At 55.8% G+C, this 16,786-nt stretch overlaps 3 protein-coding genes across 3 annotated transcripts; 1 reads left to right on the forward strand and 2 right to left on the reverse strand.

Annotated features, from left to right (window-relative positions):
• Positions 1 to 31: 31 nt before the first annotated feature.
• On the reverse strand, positions 32 to 3,875 carry BESB_084310 (PA14 domain-containing protein; the record flags this gene model as incomplete). Its single annotated transcript, XM_029366781.1, has 16 exons — positions 32 to 73; positions 771 to 886; positions 946 to 1,000; positions 1,053 to 1,433; positions 1,488 to 1,622; positions 1,676 to 1,773; positions 1,831 to 1,901; positions 1,958 to 2,003; positions 2,061 to 2,216; positions 2,271 to 2,707; positions 2,767 to 2,859; positions 2,916 to 3,165; positions 3,221 to 3,274; positions 3,335 to 3,495; positions 3,545 to 3,763; positions 3,826 to 3,875. 16 exons carry the CDS (start codon positions 3,873 to 3,875, stop codon positions 32 to 34), a joined length of 2,364 nt encoding a protein of 787 aa, XP_029217241.1.
• Positions 3,876 to 5,588: 1,713 nt separating this feature from the next.
• On the reverse strand, positions 5,589 to 6,086 carry BESB_084320 (photosensitized INA-labeled protein PHIL1; the record flags this gene model as incomplete). The annotated part of the gene is made up of 1 exon (XM_029366782.1): positions 5,589 to 6,086. One exon carries the CDS (start codon positions 6,084 to 6,086, stop codon positions 5,589 to 5,591), a length of 498 nt encoding a protein of 165 aa, XP_029217242.1.
• A 2,462-nt stretch (positions 6,087 to 8,548) lies between these two features.
• On the forward strand, positions 8,549 to 16,446 carry BESB_084330 (uncharacterized protein; the record flags this gene model as incomplete). The annotated part of the gene is made up of 4 exons (XM_029366783.1): positions 8,549 to 9,385; positions 9,834 to 12,792; positions 13,156 to 14,763; positions 15,137 to 16,446. 4 exons carry the CDS (start codon positions 8,549 to 8,551, stop codon positions 16,444 to 16,446), a joined length of 6,714 nt encoding a protein of 2,237 aa, XP_029217243.1.
• Positions 16,447 to 16,786: the final 340 nt, after the last annotated feature.

Below are 16,786 nucleotides of genomic sequence, written 5' to 3' on the forward strand. Positions count from 1 at the left end.
GGACGATCTACAAATGTCTATGAGAATCAGTTTATTGGAAGCACTTGTCGGCTTTGAACAGAGCTTTGTACACCTGGACAACACCCCGATTCGCGTGAAGAAAGAAGATGTTACATTTGACGGGCAAACCATGGTAATCTATAATAAAGGAATGCCAAGGAAGGGTACCCCGTCCCAATATGGGAACCTCCGTATAAGATTCACTGTCAGTTATCCTGCTTCCCTTGATGACAAGCAAAAGGAAGCCGCAAAGCAAGCTCTTAGTGGAGTACAGTACTCCAAGCGAGACGCTACGACTTTCTAAGAAATCTTATCGTTGACGCAGTGCGTGTGCGACTGCTCTGCGCGCGCGTCTCAAGCCGGTTCCTGGGTAACCTTTTCAAGCTCGAGATTGAGGATAGTGGTGCTCGTGGACGGGCAAACTGGCGTCGTGCATGTGGACGTCAATGTGATCACGTGGTCTCTGACAGGAATCATGGCGATCGCCTGGAAAGATATTGATGATAAAAGCATCGTTCGTCGTGGTGACTGTGTAGACTGTACCCCGTAGCTCGAGCCTTTTGGCACCAGCTGACCGGCTGCCAGCGACACGCCGTTCGCTTGAAGATACACGTGGCCATCGGTGGCTCCATCGCAAGGCCCGGCCAACTGGGCCACCAGGCGATAGGTGCCAGTTTCAGGAAGAACGACAGACCAGAAATTTGGAGCGCAGTCCTGTTCGGCAGCGTCATTTCATTGATGCAAATATGCCGGCGGAACTATCACCTTACTGCGCCGAGCGGGCAGCTCTCGGGGCCCGTTGGTATGGGAAATGATACTCCGCTTGAGCTCAGTGGGCTGAGCGTATGCCCTGAACACGACCTTGTCGGTGCCTCTCTCCACCAACCTGCAACACGAGCAGTGTACGGAAAAAAGCACCGGAGGCGAGCATGCCATCGGAGCTACCGTATACAATGCCGTCGTGAGACTTCTTGATGCTGCCGTCGTCCACATTCCAGTCCTGTACCGCATTTATGATCTAACAAAGAGACGGATTTACGAGTGGACGGTACCTCACGGGCCTCTTTTTCACCGAACGAGATCAAGTACTTGAGAGGTTTTGAGACGGGTTTGTGGCAAGGCGCCTTAGAGAGCTTTATTGATGCGCCAGCTGGTCCGCTAGGCATCGAAGTGATCCCATGACTTCCGGTTCCCCGGAAAGTATTTTTCGGTCCCCCAACAGTCACTAGGATCTCGCATGTCGCCTCGGGGTCGGTGCAGAGGCCAGCGTGAACCGCCGCTGTGCATAGGGTTGATCCCGGTGTGTAGGCGCCCGAGCCGTAGACACTGCCTTCCCATGATTTTACGCAGTGCTGCGGGCATACGGCAACAAACTGGTCAGTCTCTTCCAGAGGTGAAATCTCCGGGATCGACTCCGCGGTTGTGTCGCACGTCTGTATCTCCAGAACGTACTATGTGTCTGAGTTTTTTCCGTGCATCATTTTTACCTCAATCATGATTCTGGGAATCGCAGCCAGTGCGTTCTCCACGTCTTCTTTGGCTTCGCAAGGGGAGCCTACAAACTCGAAGGATCCGCCGCTATTTTCTCCGTTCGCAAACATCTCGGTAATTTCAGCTCGAATCTGAATACATGCTGAGCGACGAAGCTAGGCCTACGCCACATAGAATTACTTACGTAGTTTGTTATGACAGGTCTCGCAAGCTTGTACGTGTTCTGGTCAATATCAGATGTGTGGCGAATGTGAAAGACTTCAGAATCCTCGTCTCCTTCCGCTGAAATATACTTTCGCTGTTAATATAACAACCCAGTCGCTCATGCGGGATTCTCACCCGTGTAGGAAAGAGTTATTTCCGAGGGCCAGTTTACAACATCGTCCCGCGGTTTGAAGCGGAAGTGTGTACTGCACGGGATACTACTTAGAGAACGTATACGAGTCGGTGTAGGACACTACCGTACATCTGAACTTGTTTCCTGAATTTTACTGCTATCCATTCACCGACACCTGGAAGGTTTTTGTGTGACGGAAGATACAGGTATAGCGTGCGACTGGCGAGCCGACCGTTTCTCCCAAGTGTGCGCCACACTCCATTAGGTTGATCCATGTGCTTTCCATTGAGCCCAGCTGCACATCCGTACACTTCGGATTCTTCAGAGGAGGCCGTACAGTCGGCGTATGTGTTGCCTCCGACAAGTGACAGCACCTCCTCCTCCCCTCCTGACGATGACACCGTAGAAATGGTACGATTCAGTGTAACGGTTCCTGCCATACCGCACGAGAGAGCAACTTCTTCTTTTTCTTCTGCGAAGATGAAAAAAGGTTTGCCTTTCTCACGGACCTTAAACGACAGACTTCCTCCATCGCGAAGCGATATAAACCGTATTCTCATTGTCCGCGATTCTAGAGCGCGCCCCGTTCCGGTAATGCCGTACAAAACAGAAATTATCTCTTCAGTGTCATGGGCTTTCCAGTTAGAGCCTTCTCCAGGGGCGACTGGAACACCTTCGTCCACTGGGGAGGCGATATAAATAGTGGCCGGTACGTTGACGTCGAAAGAAAATGCTTCCATGTTCGGCTCAGCCAAAGCTCTCAAGAAGCGCCGTCCCTCATACCGTAAAGGGACATCTGCGATGACAAACTGATCGCTATCCACAAAAGCTCGCTCCCCATCGCTCAGGTATCCCAATTCGAACTGCTTTGGGTTCAAGCTGCAACGCGTTCCTTTATCGGGTGCCCGATTGGTTGATGCATAGTGGCTCGCACTGACCCGGAGAATTTTAGTGGTGGTCTGGCGCTGCCAGTGAAGTAATGGCTTGCAGGAATCACCTCTTCCCCGTCTGGGCCGTTTCTCCAAAAAACCCTGACCGCAGAACCGATGGCAGCTACACCCACACCCAGATAAGGTTGCCAGTATACCGTATTGTCGCACTGTTGGGATTCAAGTATTTCAAGTGATTCGAGTGGACCAGCTCAACACGGAACCTGTATTTCTGTCCGCCAACCAGCTCTACCATAGCTGATTCTGCCCTCAACATCCCAGATTTTTCCTCAGTCGGAATCGCGGGGACCGGTTTGTCAGCGCTGACGGCTCCTTCGACTGGTGGAGGCATACGCTCAACAATGATTGCCTCATCACCCAGAAACATTCTGACTCCACAGTCAGACTCTGGCAAAAAGCACGTTGGTTAACTACTATCACAGCGACTATGGCTTCTTCGTACCGATACTGAATGTGTACATGCCAGAGCGGGGAGCCTCAACAAATCCATCCCATCCTGGGGTGTGTTGCAGATGCCCTGCAGAGCGTTTCTTCGCGTTTGAATCTGGGTTCTTACTAACTGAGAAGTTGCTCGACGACACGCCATCTATTGGTCCCTTCCCTGAAAACACAAGATCCAGGGCTTTGTCTGTTCTAAACGCCGCGGGTGCGCCGCTGAAGGTCGGATTATTGTAGTAGGCCCCGCGTATGCCGTCAGGAAATGGTTCGTCCTCGTAGCTGGAAGGCGACGTGATGTTGGTCGGACAGCCAGAGTTGTTCCGCCTACCCTCTCACTAACGAACAGTTTTTCTTGTTTACGAGGGCCCTTTTCGTGTCCCTGTCTATGTCTTCACGGACGTCCTCAATTGTAGCCTCGATTATCCCGATCTTGGCTGATGCGTCGTCCATCTTTTTAAGACAGTGCTGGCTTCGCGTAAGGAGACTATCTATTTGGTCAAGTCTCCGCCTAGTCGATGAATGGACGGCCCCACATGTGGCTGCGAATCTGTAATGGGTTAGCCTCTGAATTTGATCGACGACCCTCGCCATACGATCCATCAAGCATACCTTTGCATCATGTCTTGGATTTTCGCAGACTCAGCGTCTAGTCTGGCCATCTAAGAGCGCACATTCGTCGGACAAGGACTGGATAGACTTCCCAATCGCTGCGGCCTTACAAGGTTAGTGGCTTGGCTTGTTTTCACCTCAAACACTTCTTGTGCCTTCGCTCTTAAGGCGCCTGCGGCATCCACCCAATACGGCTATTCTTCAGGGTTACCCGCTCATGGTCATCCTTACTGTAGTTTACTGGAGGGACGCAGTAGTTCCAGTCTTTTGGGCCTTTCCCGAGCAGCTGAACCTCAACGTAGCACCACTCGCTTCCTACAGAGCCATTCCGTGTACAAAGAGCGTCAAAATATGCAACCAGAAACGTACCGCTCGTGCCATCAGGCGAGCGGGCATCCGTGCAGTCCGTGTAAGTTTTATTGTCCTGAACGAATGCAGCGGCGCAGAGTCTCCCATCGATCGTCTTTCTGTGCTGCTGCCTGAATTCTGTCAGACGTTGCAACGGCGCGTTACCCTGCGCTGCGGGAGCCTGAGCCGCAGCTGAACACGAGAGCAGGCAGAGGCAAAGGAGTGCCACTGTGCGTGTGATAGTCATTCTGGAAACTCAGCTCTCCGGGAAGCCCGATGAGCCTGAACTCGTGGCGAACATGCAGGGAGTTAGGAATTCTACACGCCACGTGACAGGGGGCCAGATACACCGCGTCTCGAATTTGACTCTGTAAATACACCAGCACGACGCCAAAATTGCAATTTGCTACCGGACTGTTCTTTCTTGAAGGAATTCTCCCTGCTGAAAACACATGCGACCGGTGAAATGCTTCTTTGCAAGAGCGAAGCGAAATTAAATGTAATCTACTTCCAGGCTCGTTTCCTCCTATATCACCAACCATCCGCAAGAATCCTTGGAGGTGCGTCGTCACTGGCGCATCAAAACTGCGGCGACACGATGCTGAGCTACTCTGCCGACTGTAGCAAACGCCGATTCCATGTGGCAGCGGCTTCGCAGTAGAACTGAAACTACACTGCTGTCTGCACAACTACTCTGGTTTCTGTGCAGAGCGAAGCTACGTTATCCTTCGTGTCTGATACTGCTTGCAGGGTGAACGTGCCTTTGCAGCGCCGACGCACTGTCCACCCATGAAAGGCCCCGCGGAAAGAAATGTAAAAAGACTGTTGGGGCACGGGGGTTTATGACTGCTGCCGGCTGCTTCGCTGCGCCTCTCGACGTGGAGCCCCCGCTTAAAAGATGCTAGTTGCACAAAGAAACAGGGCGCTTAGCGCTACGAATATCGCACGAAGTTTACGATACGGTGTATCAAACAAAGGTTCTGTTTGGCACCTGACGCGGCAGTGCCCCGTAAGCCAACAGTTTGTACGTAACCCCTTTGAACAGCAGTACAGAGGCAATAGCAACTCCCTTGACCCAAAGAGTCTTAACTTTGACCAGGACGGACGCGTTATACCACCAAATAAGGTATATTCTGTTCGTGCCTTCTTGCTGGAAAAGGCCTACGGGCAGGATGCCGATTAACTTCCCAGCATACCTGATTACTGGACGGCGCAGCACACAGTCCTCTCTTCAGCACCACACGATTCGAGCCCCTGTCTGCTAGCATTGTCCGCTTTAACAAGCCACAAAACTCCCGGGGACCCCGCTTGGGAGCACCCTGACAAAAAACCCGCGCAGACGTCGTGTGCTGTGAAGCAACTTCCCCGAAGGGCTGCCGTAAAAAGAAGGCAGCACGCGCTAGCCCCACATGAGCTCATCGAGTAAAGTCAAGCGTGGTGTGCGGATTCCCGTATTGGTCGCGATAGCGTGCAACCTCATACGGAGTGTATGTCTCTTCAGGGTACCCGCATTCACAAGGGTCCACCCTGCTGACAAACGCGTTGCTCCATTCAGACTGGCAGTCACCGCGCTGCCGGCGGCGGAACACGGGGCCCTGCTTCAGAGGAATGGACCGGAAGGCTCCACTCGTATCGAAGAGGGCATTTGACACGGCGTACACTCCCGGATCGCAACCATCGGACAGAGGAACGCCATAGTGCAGCGGCCCTGGGGTACCCGCGACGTAGGTGTGTGGCGGCGGCTGGGGATGCTCACGATCGTGGACAATAACCGGCGCTGCCAGTTCTTTCTGAAAACGCTCCGCGAAGTATTCTTGTGCGAGGGGATGATGGTCTGGCGATGAAGCCTGGTGCTGGCGGTAGTAATCTTCAGCAGCGCCCGCATGGGCATACGGCAAGCTTGGCTGCGCCATCTTCACAAACTGGTCAATGTAAAAGGGCACTTTCTCAAAGTCTCGATCTGAAAATGAAAAACAAGGATGCCAGAGAAACGCCACAAGCGTGAAGCTATTGCGCCCTGACACGCTCGTTTTAACTCGTCTTCCGAGCCGGATATCCAACAGTTCCCTTGCCAGTTCAAACACGCTCACTAAAGCCAGAACAGCACAGCTGGATCTTACTCTTCAGAGACAATATATAACTGACTCACATAGGGTTTACCGGAGAGAATAAGTGCTGTCTAAAAACCGCTTAGCGCAGAAACAGAAACGAACTACGGTCGCGACGGCCGCACGGGAGCCCGCGAGCCTTCTATTCGATAATGGCGGCAGTAGAAGTACGAGGACGGATTAGAAAAGAAAGGCAGCGGTAGTAACTACCACGACATGAGGAAAAAAAAAGAATAATCCGCGGCTGACACAAGTCTGAAGTGACGGATGTGTGTCAGCCCGAACTCAAGCAGCGCATGGCTAGCATCGAGGCACCAGCGCAGATCTCGGTCTCTCGATCCAGCAGCTGCTCCTACCTGAACAGATCACAACGCGTTGGGGACTGAGAATATTGCACGTGAGGACGTAAACGGCACGTAGCCACAGTGGTCGGGGAAAACGTCAGATTAACACTCGAGAAAATTTTGGGGAAGTTACTCGAAACTGAAGTGAAACCGAATTTCCTGCTCCCCAGTCCGCTACGCAGGGGATATCCTCGTCGCTAGCCCCCGGTTGCCCGCGCGAAGTTGAGTCCGCTCACTCAGTGTAAGCGGGGGACAGCTGTCGCGACGCCGTCCCCCAGAGCCCACCCTGTCGGGGCCGCTCGTTACACCCCGGGTGGATTCGCGATGGTGTCTCGCGTCACGCTCAGGGCGGCCATCTTTACGAACAGCTTGTACGAAACGCTACGCTTAACATGGAGGTATTTTTGCTAAAGCGCTTGCTGGGCCTTTCTGCCTGCGAAATGCACACACACACGCCAACCCAGCTGCAAACACCTGCCACGTGACTAGGAGCAGGAATTTGTTCTTTGCTGCACATTTGCTATGTGCAACTCATCTGACCACACGCCGCCAAGACCGCGCTGGAAAAGACAACCACCGTTGGCGTTAAACACACACACACACACACACGAGCTAAGCGGATGTCTCCCCCCAAAGCCAGCAGTTGCTGTGTCCCTTCTTTCCCCGGATCAAGCGGGAACGTGCAACGAACGCGTGAGAATCTTCACACCCTTAGAGAGGAAAACAGCTGCAGAGACGACAACTGTCTCTTTAGGCACGAAGTAACGGCAATTGTTGTGGACATGCAGCGCGGAGGCCCCAACTGTTTTCGTGTGGTGGTCACGCATCTCGTCTAGTGTCAAAGCGTCGTGTGCACTTCGCTTTTCTGGCTTCTCCGCCGCTGGAGGCTATGCCCCTGCACATTTCCCTAGTACCACAGCTTACGCGGAACTCTGTGCAGACAGAGACGATTCGATTGGCTTAGACGGGAAAAGGGCCCTTGTGATTTCTGGTATTCAATTCGCGGGTTGCGACCCCAGCGATAGACACGCGCTCCACATCCCAGCAAGAGGGAGCCCGCTCGTCGCACAGCACCACGTCGCACACGGCGTGACAAAGGCCAGGTTGCTACCCGTCACTGTGATACCTGGCAACCCCTACTCTTTTTTGACTGAGGCGGGGATGTACTCCACAGCTTCTGATTCAACGTGGGCCGGATGACCACAAGATATCGCCACGAAGGCACGCCATCCCAGGTCCACGCTCCAGCGCCGTGAAAGCAAACTGTCCACTCAGCAGCTACGGCGAAAAGTGGATAGAGGTCTCCGCTGTCCAAACCCCTGGCTGGCCTCACGGGTCATGCACTGGGGGTTGCTCGGGCTGCCCTCGTGGAGGACAGCGACGATGCCAGGGGCTGCGTGAACGAATGTCGTCCGTTGGATGTCCACGAGAAGTGGCTGCCACAGCACCGGAGCTTGTGACCTTTCCAAAGTGTCAAGGAAGTACCAACCGTCATTTTGGCGGCTGAAAACCGCACCAAGGACCGCAAAGCATGCGAGGAGCTCGCCTTCTTCCAGCCCAGGAATCACCCGCGTTAAAAGCTCCCGCTCCAGCAGCACAAATTTTTCAGGCGGCTCTGTACAGGGCCTCACGTCGGGACGCTCAGTTAACCGATGAGCGGATCTAACTCTGTTCCGGTAAACGGTTGCTTCTTTTGAAGAACTACACCTCTGGGGCTGAAAACTTCCGGCACACGGGACATGCCATCTTGTTTTAGTTCCCACAGGAGTCCGACATAAGATTCCTGGGGCCCGTGGTCGCCCTCCCGACGTGCGTCTGAATGCAGGGATTCCTCCCACTGCGTCTCTAATTCTAGAGGTCGCCATTTCCCTTCCTGCCTTCAAGAAGGCCCACCCTTAAGCGGAGGGAGCGCACCTTTTCCAAATGAAGCCGCCGGGGCAAGCGGAGCTGCCCTCGCTGACTCCTCCTCCTTTTTCAAACGCCATGCCTGCTTCTGTCGCTGGCTCGCCCACAGCTCTGCCGGATAAGTCACGCCTCCTTCCTGCGGCAGTGAGCCCGGAAGGAACATCAAGCCCAAATCGGTTGCCTGTGTCGATTGGCGGGTCTCGTCTCGCCGAGGACTCCACGGCATCGCAAAATGATCATGAGCAATGCGAAAATATTCCGTATCTCGGCAATCGCGGCGCAGGCGCCGGATGCCCAGGTGCTCTTGTTTCGCACACACTCGACCGCGACAGTAGTCCATCGGGGGGCCAAGACCTGAAGGCGGAACCCATGGAAGGGCGCTCCCGTGTCCACTGCCCCCCGGATGACGGGAGCCGATACGAGGCGGGGGGAGGCGGAGGCTTTTTGCGCGGGGAGGGACCCGCCAGCCCCCGAGCGTCCCGTGACAGCTCGGTTCGTTCCTCGCTGGACAGACTCTCCGCCCCCTCTAGCGCCGAGGTCCCTTCTTCTCGTCAGTCCCTTGCCAATCACGCTGGCTGCTCTCCAGCTGAGGCGTGGTCGACCGGAGATAGCCGGACGGCGTTGCTTCTAGACGAGGACGAGGATGTCGTGATGCTCAAGGGCGAAGACTGTGGACGCGTGAAAGAGCTGCGCGATGAACTGATGGCGCGCGTCAGCCACGCGCGTTTGCGCCAGTTGAGAGACCTGTTCCTGGATCCTCATAGAAAGGCCACCAGGGCGTGGTCGAACGAGGAGATCGAACTCCTGCAGGCAGACTATCGACAGAACCACGAAGACTGGGTCGAGGTCCTCCAGGTACGACCGTCTGCCAGGGCTGGTGGCGGTAGCAGCAGTACTTCGGTCGCTGGGGCGGGATGCGCAGATCCCCAGCGTGCACACACATCTCAACATGCCTGTCGCAAGGGATGGGAACGGCCCAGAGCGGCACGATTCTGCAGGCATATCTCGCTTTCCTCTCTTTCCGTTCGCGATGACGCATATGCACACATGCACCACTGTGTTCGTCTATTACCGGGTCGATAAAGCCTTTTCGTCTCGCCTCATCTGCGCCATTCCGCCATCATCGGGGATCCTGGGCGTTTTTGATAGCGTGCTTGGCCGCCTTTCCACTGCATCCCACTCTCTCCGTGGCGCCTGTGTGCGCTTCCACCGTCTCTATGGGTGTTACCGGAAGCAAGCCTGCGACTCGAGACGTCTCTTTTTCGTTTCCGTTTCTGCCCCATGGCTTGTCCTCTGGCCGCAGCCTTGGCAGGCAACTCCGCTCCATCTGCAGTCGGTCCCCTTCACGTACTCGGTGTTGAAGAAGGCCCCACTGAAGTTCCCCGCAGTCTTCTGCAAGCACACGCCGTTCTTCTTCCCACATCCTTCCGGCATCGGTGTCTTTCACGCGATTCTTGTTATCGAGCGTCGCCCCAAAGAGAAGGTTGCGGCGAAGCGAGGGGGCGGGGCGGCGTCACCTACGTCTCCCAAGACGTTGAAGAAGACTGCGCAAGGAGAATCTGAAACCTGCCGCAGAGAAGACACGAGTCCCCTACCAGCGCGTCGATGTCTCAGTCGAGGAGGAGGTCGTTCTGCACCTTCCCTTCAAAACACTGCTGAACCCTTAACGGAGGACGTTGCGCGCCTCGTTCTAGTTTGGGAGCCGTATCAACAGTTGGACGGGACGCAGTCCTTTCTCGATCGCGGGGATGAGCGAGGCATCTCTGGGCAACGGTCTGGTAGGCGTAAAACCTCACATCTTGCCTTTCCATCTCCTTGTTCAGCAACACCCGCTCTTGAGCTACCAGATGACGGCCTCCAACCAGGGGCATACGCCCACATCATATCGGGGCGTCTCTCTCTCTCCTCTTTTTCGGCTTTTTCTAAATCCCAAAAGGCGCACTCCCCACGCTCGGAGTTCTCTTCTGTCCCCTCTCATTCTTCCGTCGCCGCGTCCGCAGACCACTGCGCGTCTCCTTTCGCCTTCACGGCTGTCCAGAGTGCCGACACTGGCGAGGGTGGCGCACCCGCCTCTGCAAGGACGTCTAACATGCAACATCAGGAAGCCAAAAGACTTCTTCGGCTGCAGCGCTTGCAACATAAGCTCCTGCAGGAACTCGAGGAGGCAGAAGTCCCTGAGCTTGTGTTTGAAGGCCGCGTCGTCGGATGCGAGCTCCACGGCTTCCTTCCGTTCGAGGAAAGAAGACGAAACAGAAAAGAGACGAGGAAGAGGAAAGAAGCAACGCAGCAAGCGGGGGAGGGACTGCCAGCAACACGTTTCGGCACTGAAACAGACAGAGGAAGTAAAAAGCAAAAGACGAGTGAGCAACAACTGGCAGCTGGTGCGGCAGTCAAGAGAGGCACGGAGAAAGCAGCAATGACAGAGGAGGGAGATGCAGGAGAAGGGAACAAAGAAGGCGAACTCAGAGACCGCGAGCAAGCCGACCGTGCAGGAGAGGGTGACAGCGCCAGGGCAAATCTCACGCCGGAGAAAGGAGACACACGCCTTTCCGCTCTTCAAAGACAGGGCGGAGAACAACGTGCCCCTCCACGAGAGGAAAGTAGTCAGCTTGGTGAAAGTGAGGCTGCGACCCTGGGCAGGCTACACACACAAAACGGAATAAAGGATGAAGACGAGGGAGGCCACAGCGGAACACAGCCCGCAGCTGCGTGCCGTGAGGAAACTGGGACTCGAGAGCCATGCGACGAGGCTCGGCTGGGTATCAGACAGAGAATGCTCCTCTGCGTCCGTCTTGAAGACGACAGAATCTTTCTTTATGAGATCAGGAGTTTCATCAACCATTCTTCCAAAGCCCTCGTCGAGTGGGAAGGACGGGTTCGGGCCGCTGAGCGTGAAATTGCCATCGCTGCCGGAAGTCTTCCGTATACGCAGTCCTCCTGTATCTCTCATGAGTTGCCAGAGAGAAGACGTGCGCCGGAGGGCCTTCAAAACGCTGAGAAACGTTCGTTACCCTTGTCGTCTGCGGTGACAGCGAGTTCTTTCTGCAATTCTGCCGCACCGTGCGTCAAAGGGGAAGAAACGAAGATCAAACAGTCCACTCACTCCACCGGCGCGCTGATCGCTGACTGTGAAGCTGCTGATCCGCGGACACTACATCGGGGAGAGGTGGAAGGACAAGAAAAAGAAGTGAACAGGAATGCTGGTGTTTGCAGCTTCGAGAGTGTCTGCACGTTGGTGCGCCAGCGGGGTGAAGCCGCTGCAGGCAAAGTCCACGAAGTAGGGCGCGCGCCGTCCGCAGCGCTAGCGTCTGCCTCAATTGTCCAGCAGGAGGAAAGGATACAGGGAAGCGTCGAAACGAAGCAGTGCCCCTCCCGGCAAGAGGGAGAATCGCAACACGAGAGTGAGGGGGGCTGTCCTTCGCCGCTGATGCCTAACGCCGCGCGATGTGAAGGCCTCAACAGCGGAGCTCTGTCTTCGGAAAACCGAGCAGCCGCGCAGGAGATTGCCTCTTTGCCAGACGGATGGGACTGCACTTCTTTTCCGGCTGTGCCTGACACACCAGCACCAGGCGGGCGTCCACTTTCCTCCGGATGCCCATCCCTTCCTCCCCACACGGGAGGTGAGTCTCCAGGCCGAAGAGACAGCGCGGGGGAGGGGGAAGCGCATGGAGACGTGCGGTGGGAGGCGAGCTGTCACGCAGGTGGACCGACAGGCTCAAACGAGGTCAGCGGCATGCCTGTGGCAGGAGCCGTCTCCACTAGCGAGCGCGCTGCTGAATGCCTCGGCGAACGCCGCCAGTCAACATTTGTGAGTGAATTGCATCATCGATCTCGTCCTCCCTTTGACGAGAGTCAACAGGAGTCGGCTTCACCGGGTGGAAAAACCTCACAGTTAGCTTACGTCTCTCTTCCATCTGCTCAGTCCCTTTCTTCGTTGCCGGGGCGCGGGCCAAGTCCTTTCCCTGCGGCGGGTTCTGCGGCTGCGGAAGGCGAGGCAGAGGAGACGAATGCTGGATGCCGGAGGACACGCCGTGTGAAAAAAAAGCACTCTGACAGTGGAGTGGTGCTGGAAGGTGTCGCGCCTCTCGCGGTGAAGGAGAAGCTGGACGAGGCAAAGGAAGCGGAGAGAACTGTCTCAGGTTTCAGACACACGTCGCGAGCACAGAGGCGAGCCGCTTTTGTGGCGGAAGACGAAGGCTTGGCCGCTCGCTGGATAGATTGTGACGACCCCAGCTCCTCTCGACGGCGACGCGCAACCAGTCGTAAGGCACGGCAAGTGGAGCAGAGTTGCACCGTGAAGGCGCAGCCCCAGACGGAAGGACCCTTCGTGGGAAGTACGGCAGCGCCCTCCTTGCTTTCCAGACAGTGCCTAACGCTCGACTAGGCCACACAACGTAGACGGCATGTGTGGATACGTCAGTCATGGTTTTTTAGGTACCATGCTTTCGTTGGGAGACAGGCGAGGCAGGGGGAGGGGGGGGGGGCGGAGGGACGTTCCAAAACACATGCACTCAGATGCCTTGTTGCACCTGTGTTGTGTCACTGTTTATCCGTCGAAGGTACGCCGAGAGAGACGCAATTCGTCATTCCGCTTTCCTTTTCCTCCCCCGTTTTGTTTCCGTCAGCATCCAAGCGTGTTGGACTTCGAGGCGGCGCAGGTAGAGCTTTCCCCATTGCGCCTCTCGCGATTCTCTACGATCTGCAGTGGAGCGCCGAGGAGGTGAGAGAGCTTGCCGCGGGCCAGGGAGGCTCCCTTCAGAGCTCCAGCCTTCCTTTTTCGTGCTCGCAGCCCCTCCCCGCTGGTCAGGACGCAGCTACATGCTCGGTATCGTGTTCTCTCCCGGCTCTGGAGGGGCAGTGTGGGATGTGTGGAGGGCGAGAACTCGATGGTGAGCAAAGAGCGGACAGTTCACCGGAGAGACAGAAAGCCGGTCTGCCGCGCCAAGACGTGGAGGTGAGAAACTCTCCATCATCTGTAGCCCTCCGTTTCTTCTTCTCCATCTGCGAAGAGGACGAAGATGCGACGGTCTCACGCGAGCAATCCTTGGAGGCGGTGCACCAGGAAAACCATCGAGGTGTAGCGACATCCCAGAATCAGGGGAAGACTGGGGATGCTGTAGCGCCCCGCTGCCACCATACGACCGCCGAAAAATCCTCTGATCCCCTGGGTCTCGATTCCAGTGTGAAGTTTGAGATTTCAGAAGATGCTGGCGACGTGGCGCACGTAGGCAACCAGGAAAACGCGTCTCCAGGACCTCAAAACATCTGCAGAAGACGTGAGGCACCCTCCTCCAACAGAGCAGAGGGAGGTGCGACCAGCAGGGAGGGCCTGCAGGCAGCCGACAAAACACAGGCGGAGAAGAAGATGGGATGTAACGCCGCTGCGGAGGATATTTGTGACCACCGAGTCGGAAATGCAAAGAGAAGGAGGAAGATCGCCATCCTCTCTCACTTAGCAGCAGTTGCTGGATCCGCAGGGGGCTGCCCCTCCTGTCGTGCAGATTGTCATACAGCCGGGGGGCTGGATGCCTTGAATGCCGACAAACCGGCTCGTTGCTGTCTTGGCTCACCGTCATCGCCATGTGCATATGTGGGGGGTAAAGTGTGTGTGTGGCGGCTGGAGCCGCTGTTAGGGCAGCTGTCGACGACGTCTCGCGCTGCCACAGAGTCAGAGCTGAGACTCTCTCCCAAACACAGTTGTTCCTCTGGCCTTCATCCGCAGTCTGCCTTCGCGTGTGATCCGAAGGGGGAGAACACAGCGGCGTTTCCGGCCCTCAGTCAAATGCGCAACAGCGCCAGCCCTCCACAGAAAATGCAGCGGCGGTCCACGGAATCGCCGGGGTCTCCCGTCTGTCAAAGAGAGCGGTACTGCCACGCGCGCACAGGGGGGCTGGAGCGGACGCCAGAGGCGTCATCAACGGGGCGACTCGAAGCAGGTGAAACGGGCTCGGCCGAAGACGTGCCCTCTGGTTCCTGCGCCTCTTCTTCTCTCCTTCTGTGCGGCGGTTACTTCCCTCCGCACTGTTCCCCAATGGACGTCAGCGCAACGCCAGGAAAAACGTATCCCATTCCTGCAACGGAGAGGGGCCGGATGCAGGCTGACTGCTGCGTGTCGCTTCAGGAGCACACTCAGGCGAACGGGTGCAAGAAGAGCCTTGGCGACAGAGAAGACGAACTGCCCGTGATGATCACTGTGGACACCGGGGGCTTTCTGCGGGCGTGGAAACTCTCACGTAAGTGCTCGTCTACGGTCGATCCCGGTACTGAGATGATACATCTGGGGTACTGCATCGATAATTCATGCTGCACTGTACTCTTTCCCCTCGTCATCAGATTCTGGTTAGAAGTGTCCCGTGTGCTTTGAGCATTCGAGACGACTCGATACGAATTCCTTTCTTCCGTTTTTCAGGCTCGCTGTGGTGCCATGACACTCTTTGTGGCAAGTTGGTCGCGCTTGGCTGAAGGAAATGTTTGTGCTCTTGCGGTTTTGCATACAGCGCGGTCTCCACGCGATGAATTCCGTGTGTGGAGGCCGATTTTTTTGACGCATATGTCTGCCACTGGAGGCTGTTTACTCGCTGTGTTTTGTTCTGCTGCCTTGTTCAGGATCGTTGGCTGTTTGCTTCGCAGCGCAGCGCGTATGCACCGGGCCTCTTCTTGCTGTATCTGTTAATCAACAGTTACCATCCCTCGCAGCGGTTGGCGCAGGAGACGGTCGCGTGAGGATCTGCGACATTTCCACCTTTCTAACAAAACGGCCGCAGGGATCTCAGCTTGTCAGCGACGTGCCTCTCTCACCTGTGCGAAAGAACGCATCGGCTTCTTCTGATGTAGCCTCGACGTCCCCATCAGCCAGTCCTTCGGCAAAAGGTTCCAGCTCCTCTTTTGCTCCTCCGTGCGGAGAATTCAACGTGGCGCGATGCGCAAGTCGTCAGCCACCTTCCGCAACTGCCTTGCATAGTCTGCAGACGGCTTGTCCTTGCACTGTCGCCTCTCCTCTTGTCACGCTGCCCTCCCATCTAGGTGAGGACCTGTATCGCGTCTTCGGCCGGAGGCATCCGGTGAAGAGGCTGCAGTGGCTGGCCGGTGGCGCCTTGCTGGGTGTCGTCCACGACCAGCCCGAGTCTGAGAAGCATCTGGCAGCCTTCGGGAGTTGCGCAGCGCTTTGGGCTCCGGGAAAGGACGTATTCGACGAGGTCAACGACGCCGCACATCACAAGCTTTTCTGGGCACGTGCAGCAAAGCACCCGCAGGCTGCAAAATTTTCACGTCTGATCTGCGTACACGTCGCTCATGCCGTTGCAGCTCTTGACCGATGCGAAGGCGCGACAAGTAGGGCTCTTGGCGTTTACCAGGAACGGAGAGGTTCTCAAGAAGCAGAGTCTTGCGGTGGACTCTCGAGTGCTGGTGGTGGCGCCACCTCTTCCACACTTCTGAAAGCCGGAAGCGCACACATGCTGTCGTGTGACTTCCTCTTCAGCAGGAGAGGAGGCATCTGTGGGATTAGTACTGACACTGCTAGCATGCTCCACTACTGGAAGCCGGGTAGCTGGCTCGTAGGGGATGTGGAAGATATCGGCGTACTCGCGCGGAAGACGGCAGATAAAGAACAGCTCTCTCGCGCGTTGCACCATGTAACGACGCAGATCACGCTTCGGTCGCAAGCTTCTACACGAGCGGAAAAAGCGAAAATGCTGCGACAGGCAGAAATTGCTGAAGACGACGTCGAAAGGGCCACACAAGGGGAAAGCCTCCCGTGCACTCGGGAGGCACTAATGAGACCGTGGCAGAAGTTCCTTGCTGTGCGACCAGTTACACGAGTGCTCATGGAGAATCTTCGCGCCGAGATACAGGACGAAGCAGCACTCTTTGACAAATTCGCTGAGTCCGGCATTCAGTGGTTTGAGAGCAAATAGATTTTGGAGGGCCAAACGCCTTGCGCATCCACCACCTTAGCGTCGGTCTGTATCATGTCGCGGAAGTGACAAGGACCGTTAGAGAATGACCGAAGTCTTCACGGGTCGTTGTTACCGGGAAGTATTACCAAATTTGCGTGTCTCTTGACAACTCCGCGATTGACGCGCTTCCGTAAACGAAACGCTTGATTAAGCCATTGATGATGCATCTTCGTGTCAGGGACTCGGCAATTTGTGCCAACTTTGTGGAGAACTTTCTGATTTGAATGGATCTAAGCTGACCGTGGCTGAGAGCTTTGCGAATCGCAGCGACCGTGCCTTCGCTGTATAAGCCCACAAC

Source organism: Besnoitia besnoiti, chromosome VIII, assembly GCF_002563875.1.
Source record: "Besnoitia besnoiti strain Bb-Ger1 chromosome VIII, whole genome shotgun sequence".
Lineage (NCBI taxonomy): Eukaryota > Apicomplexa > Conoidasida > Eucoccidiorida > Sarcocystidae > Besnoitia > Besnoitia besnoiti.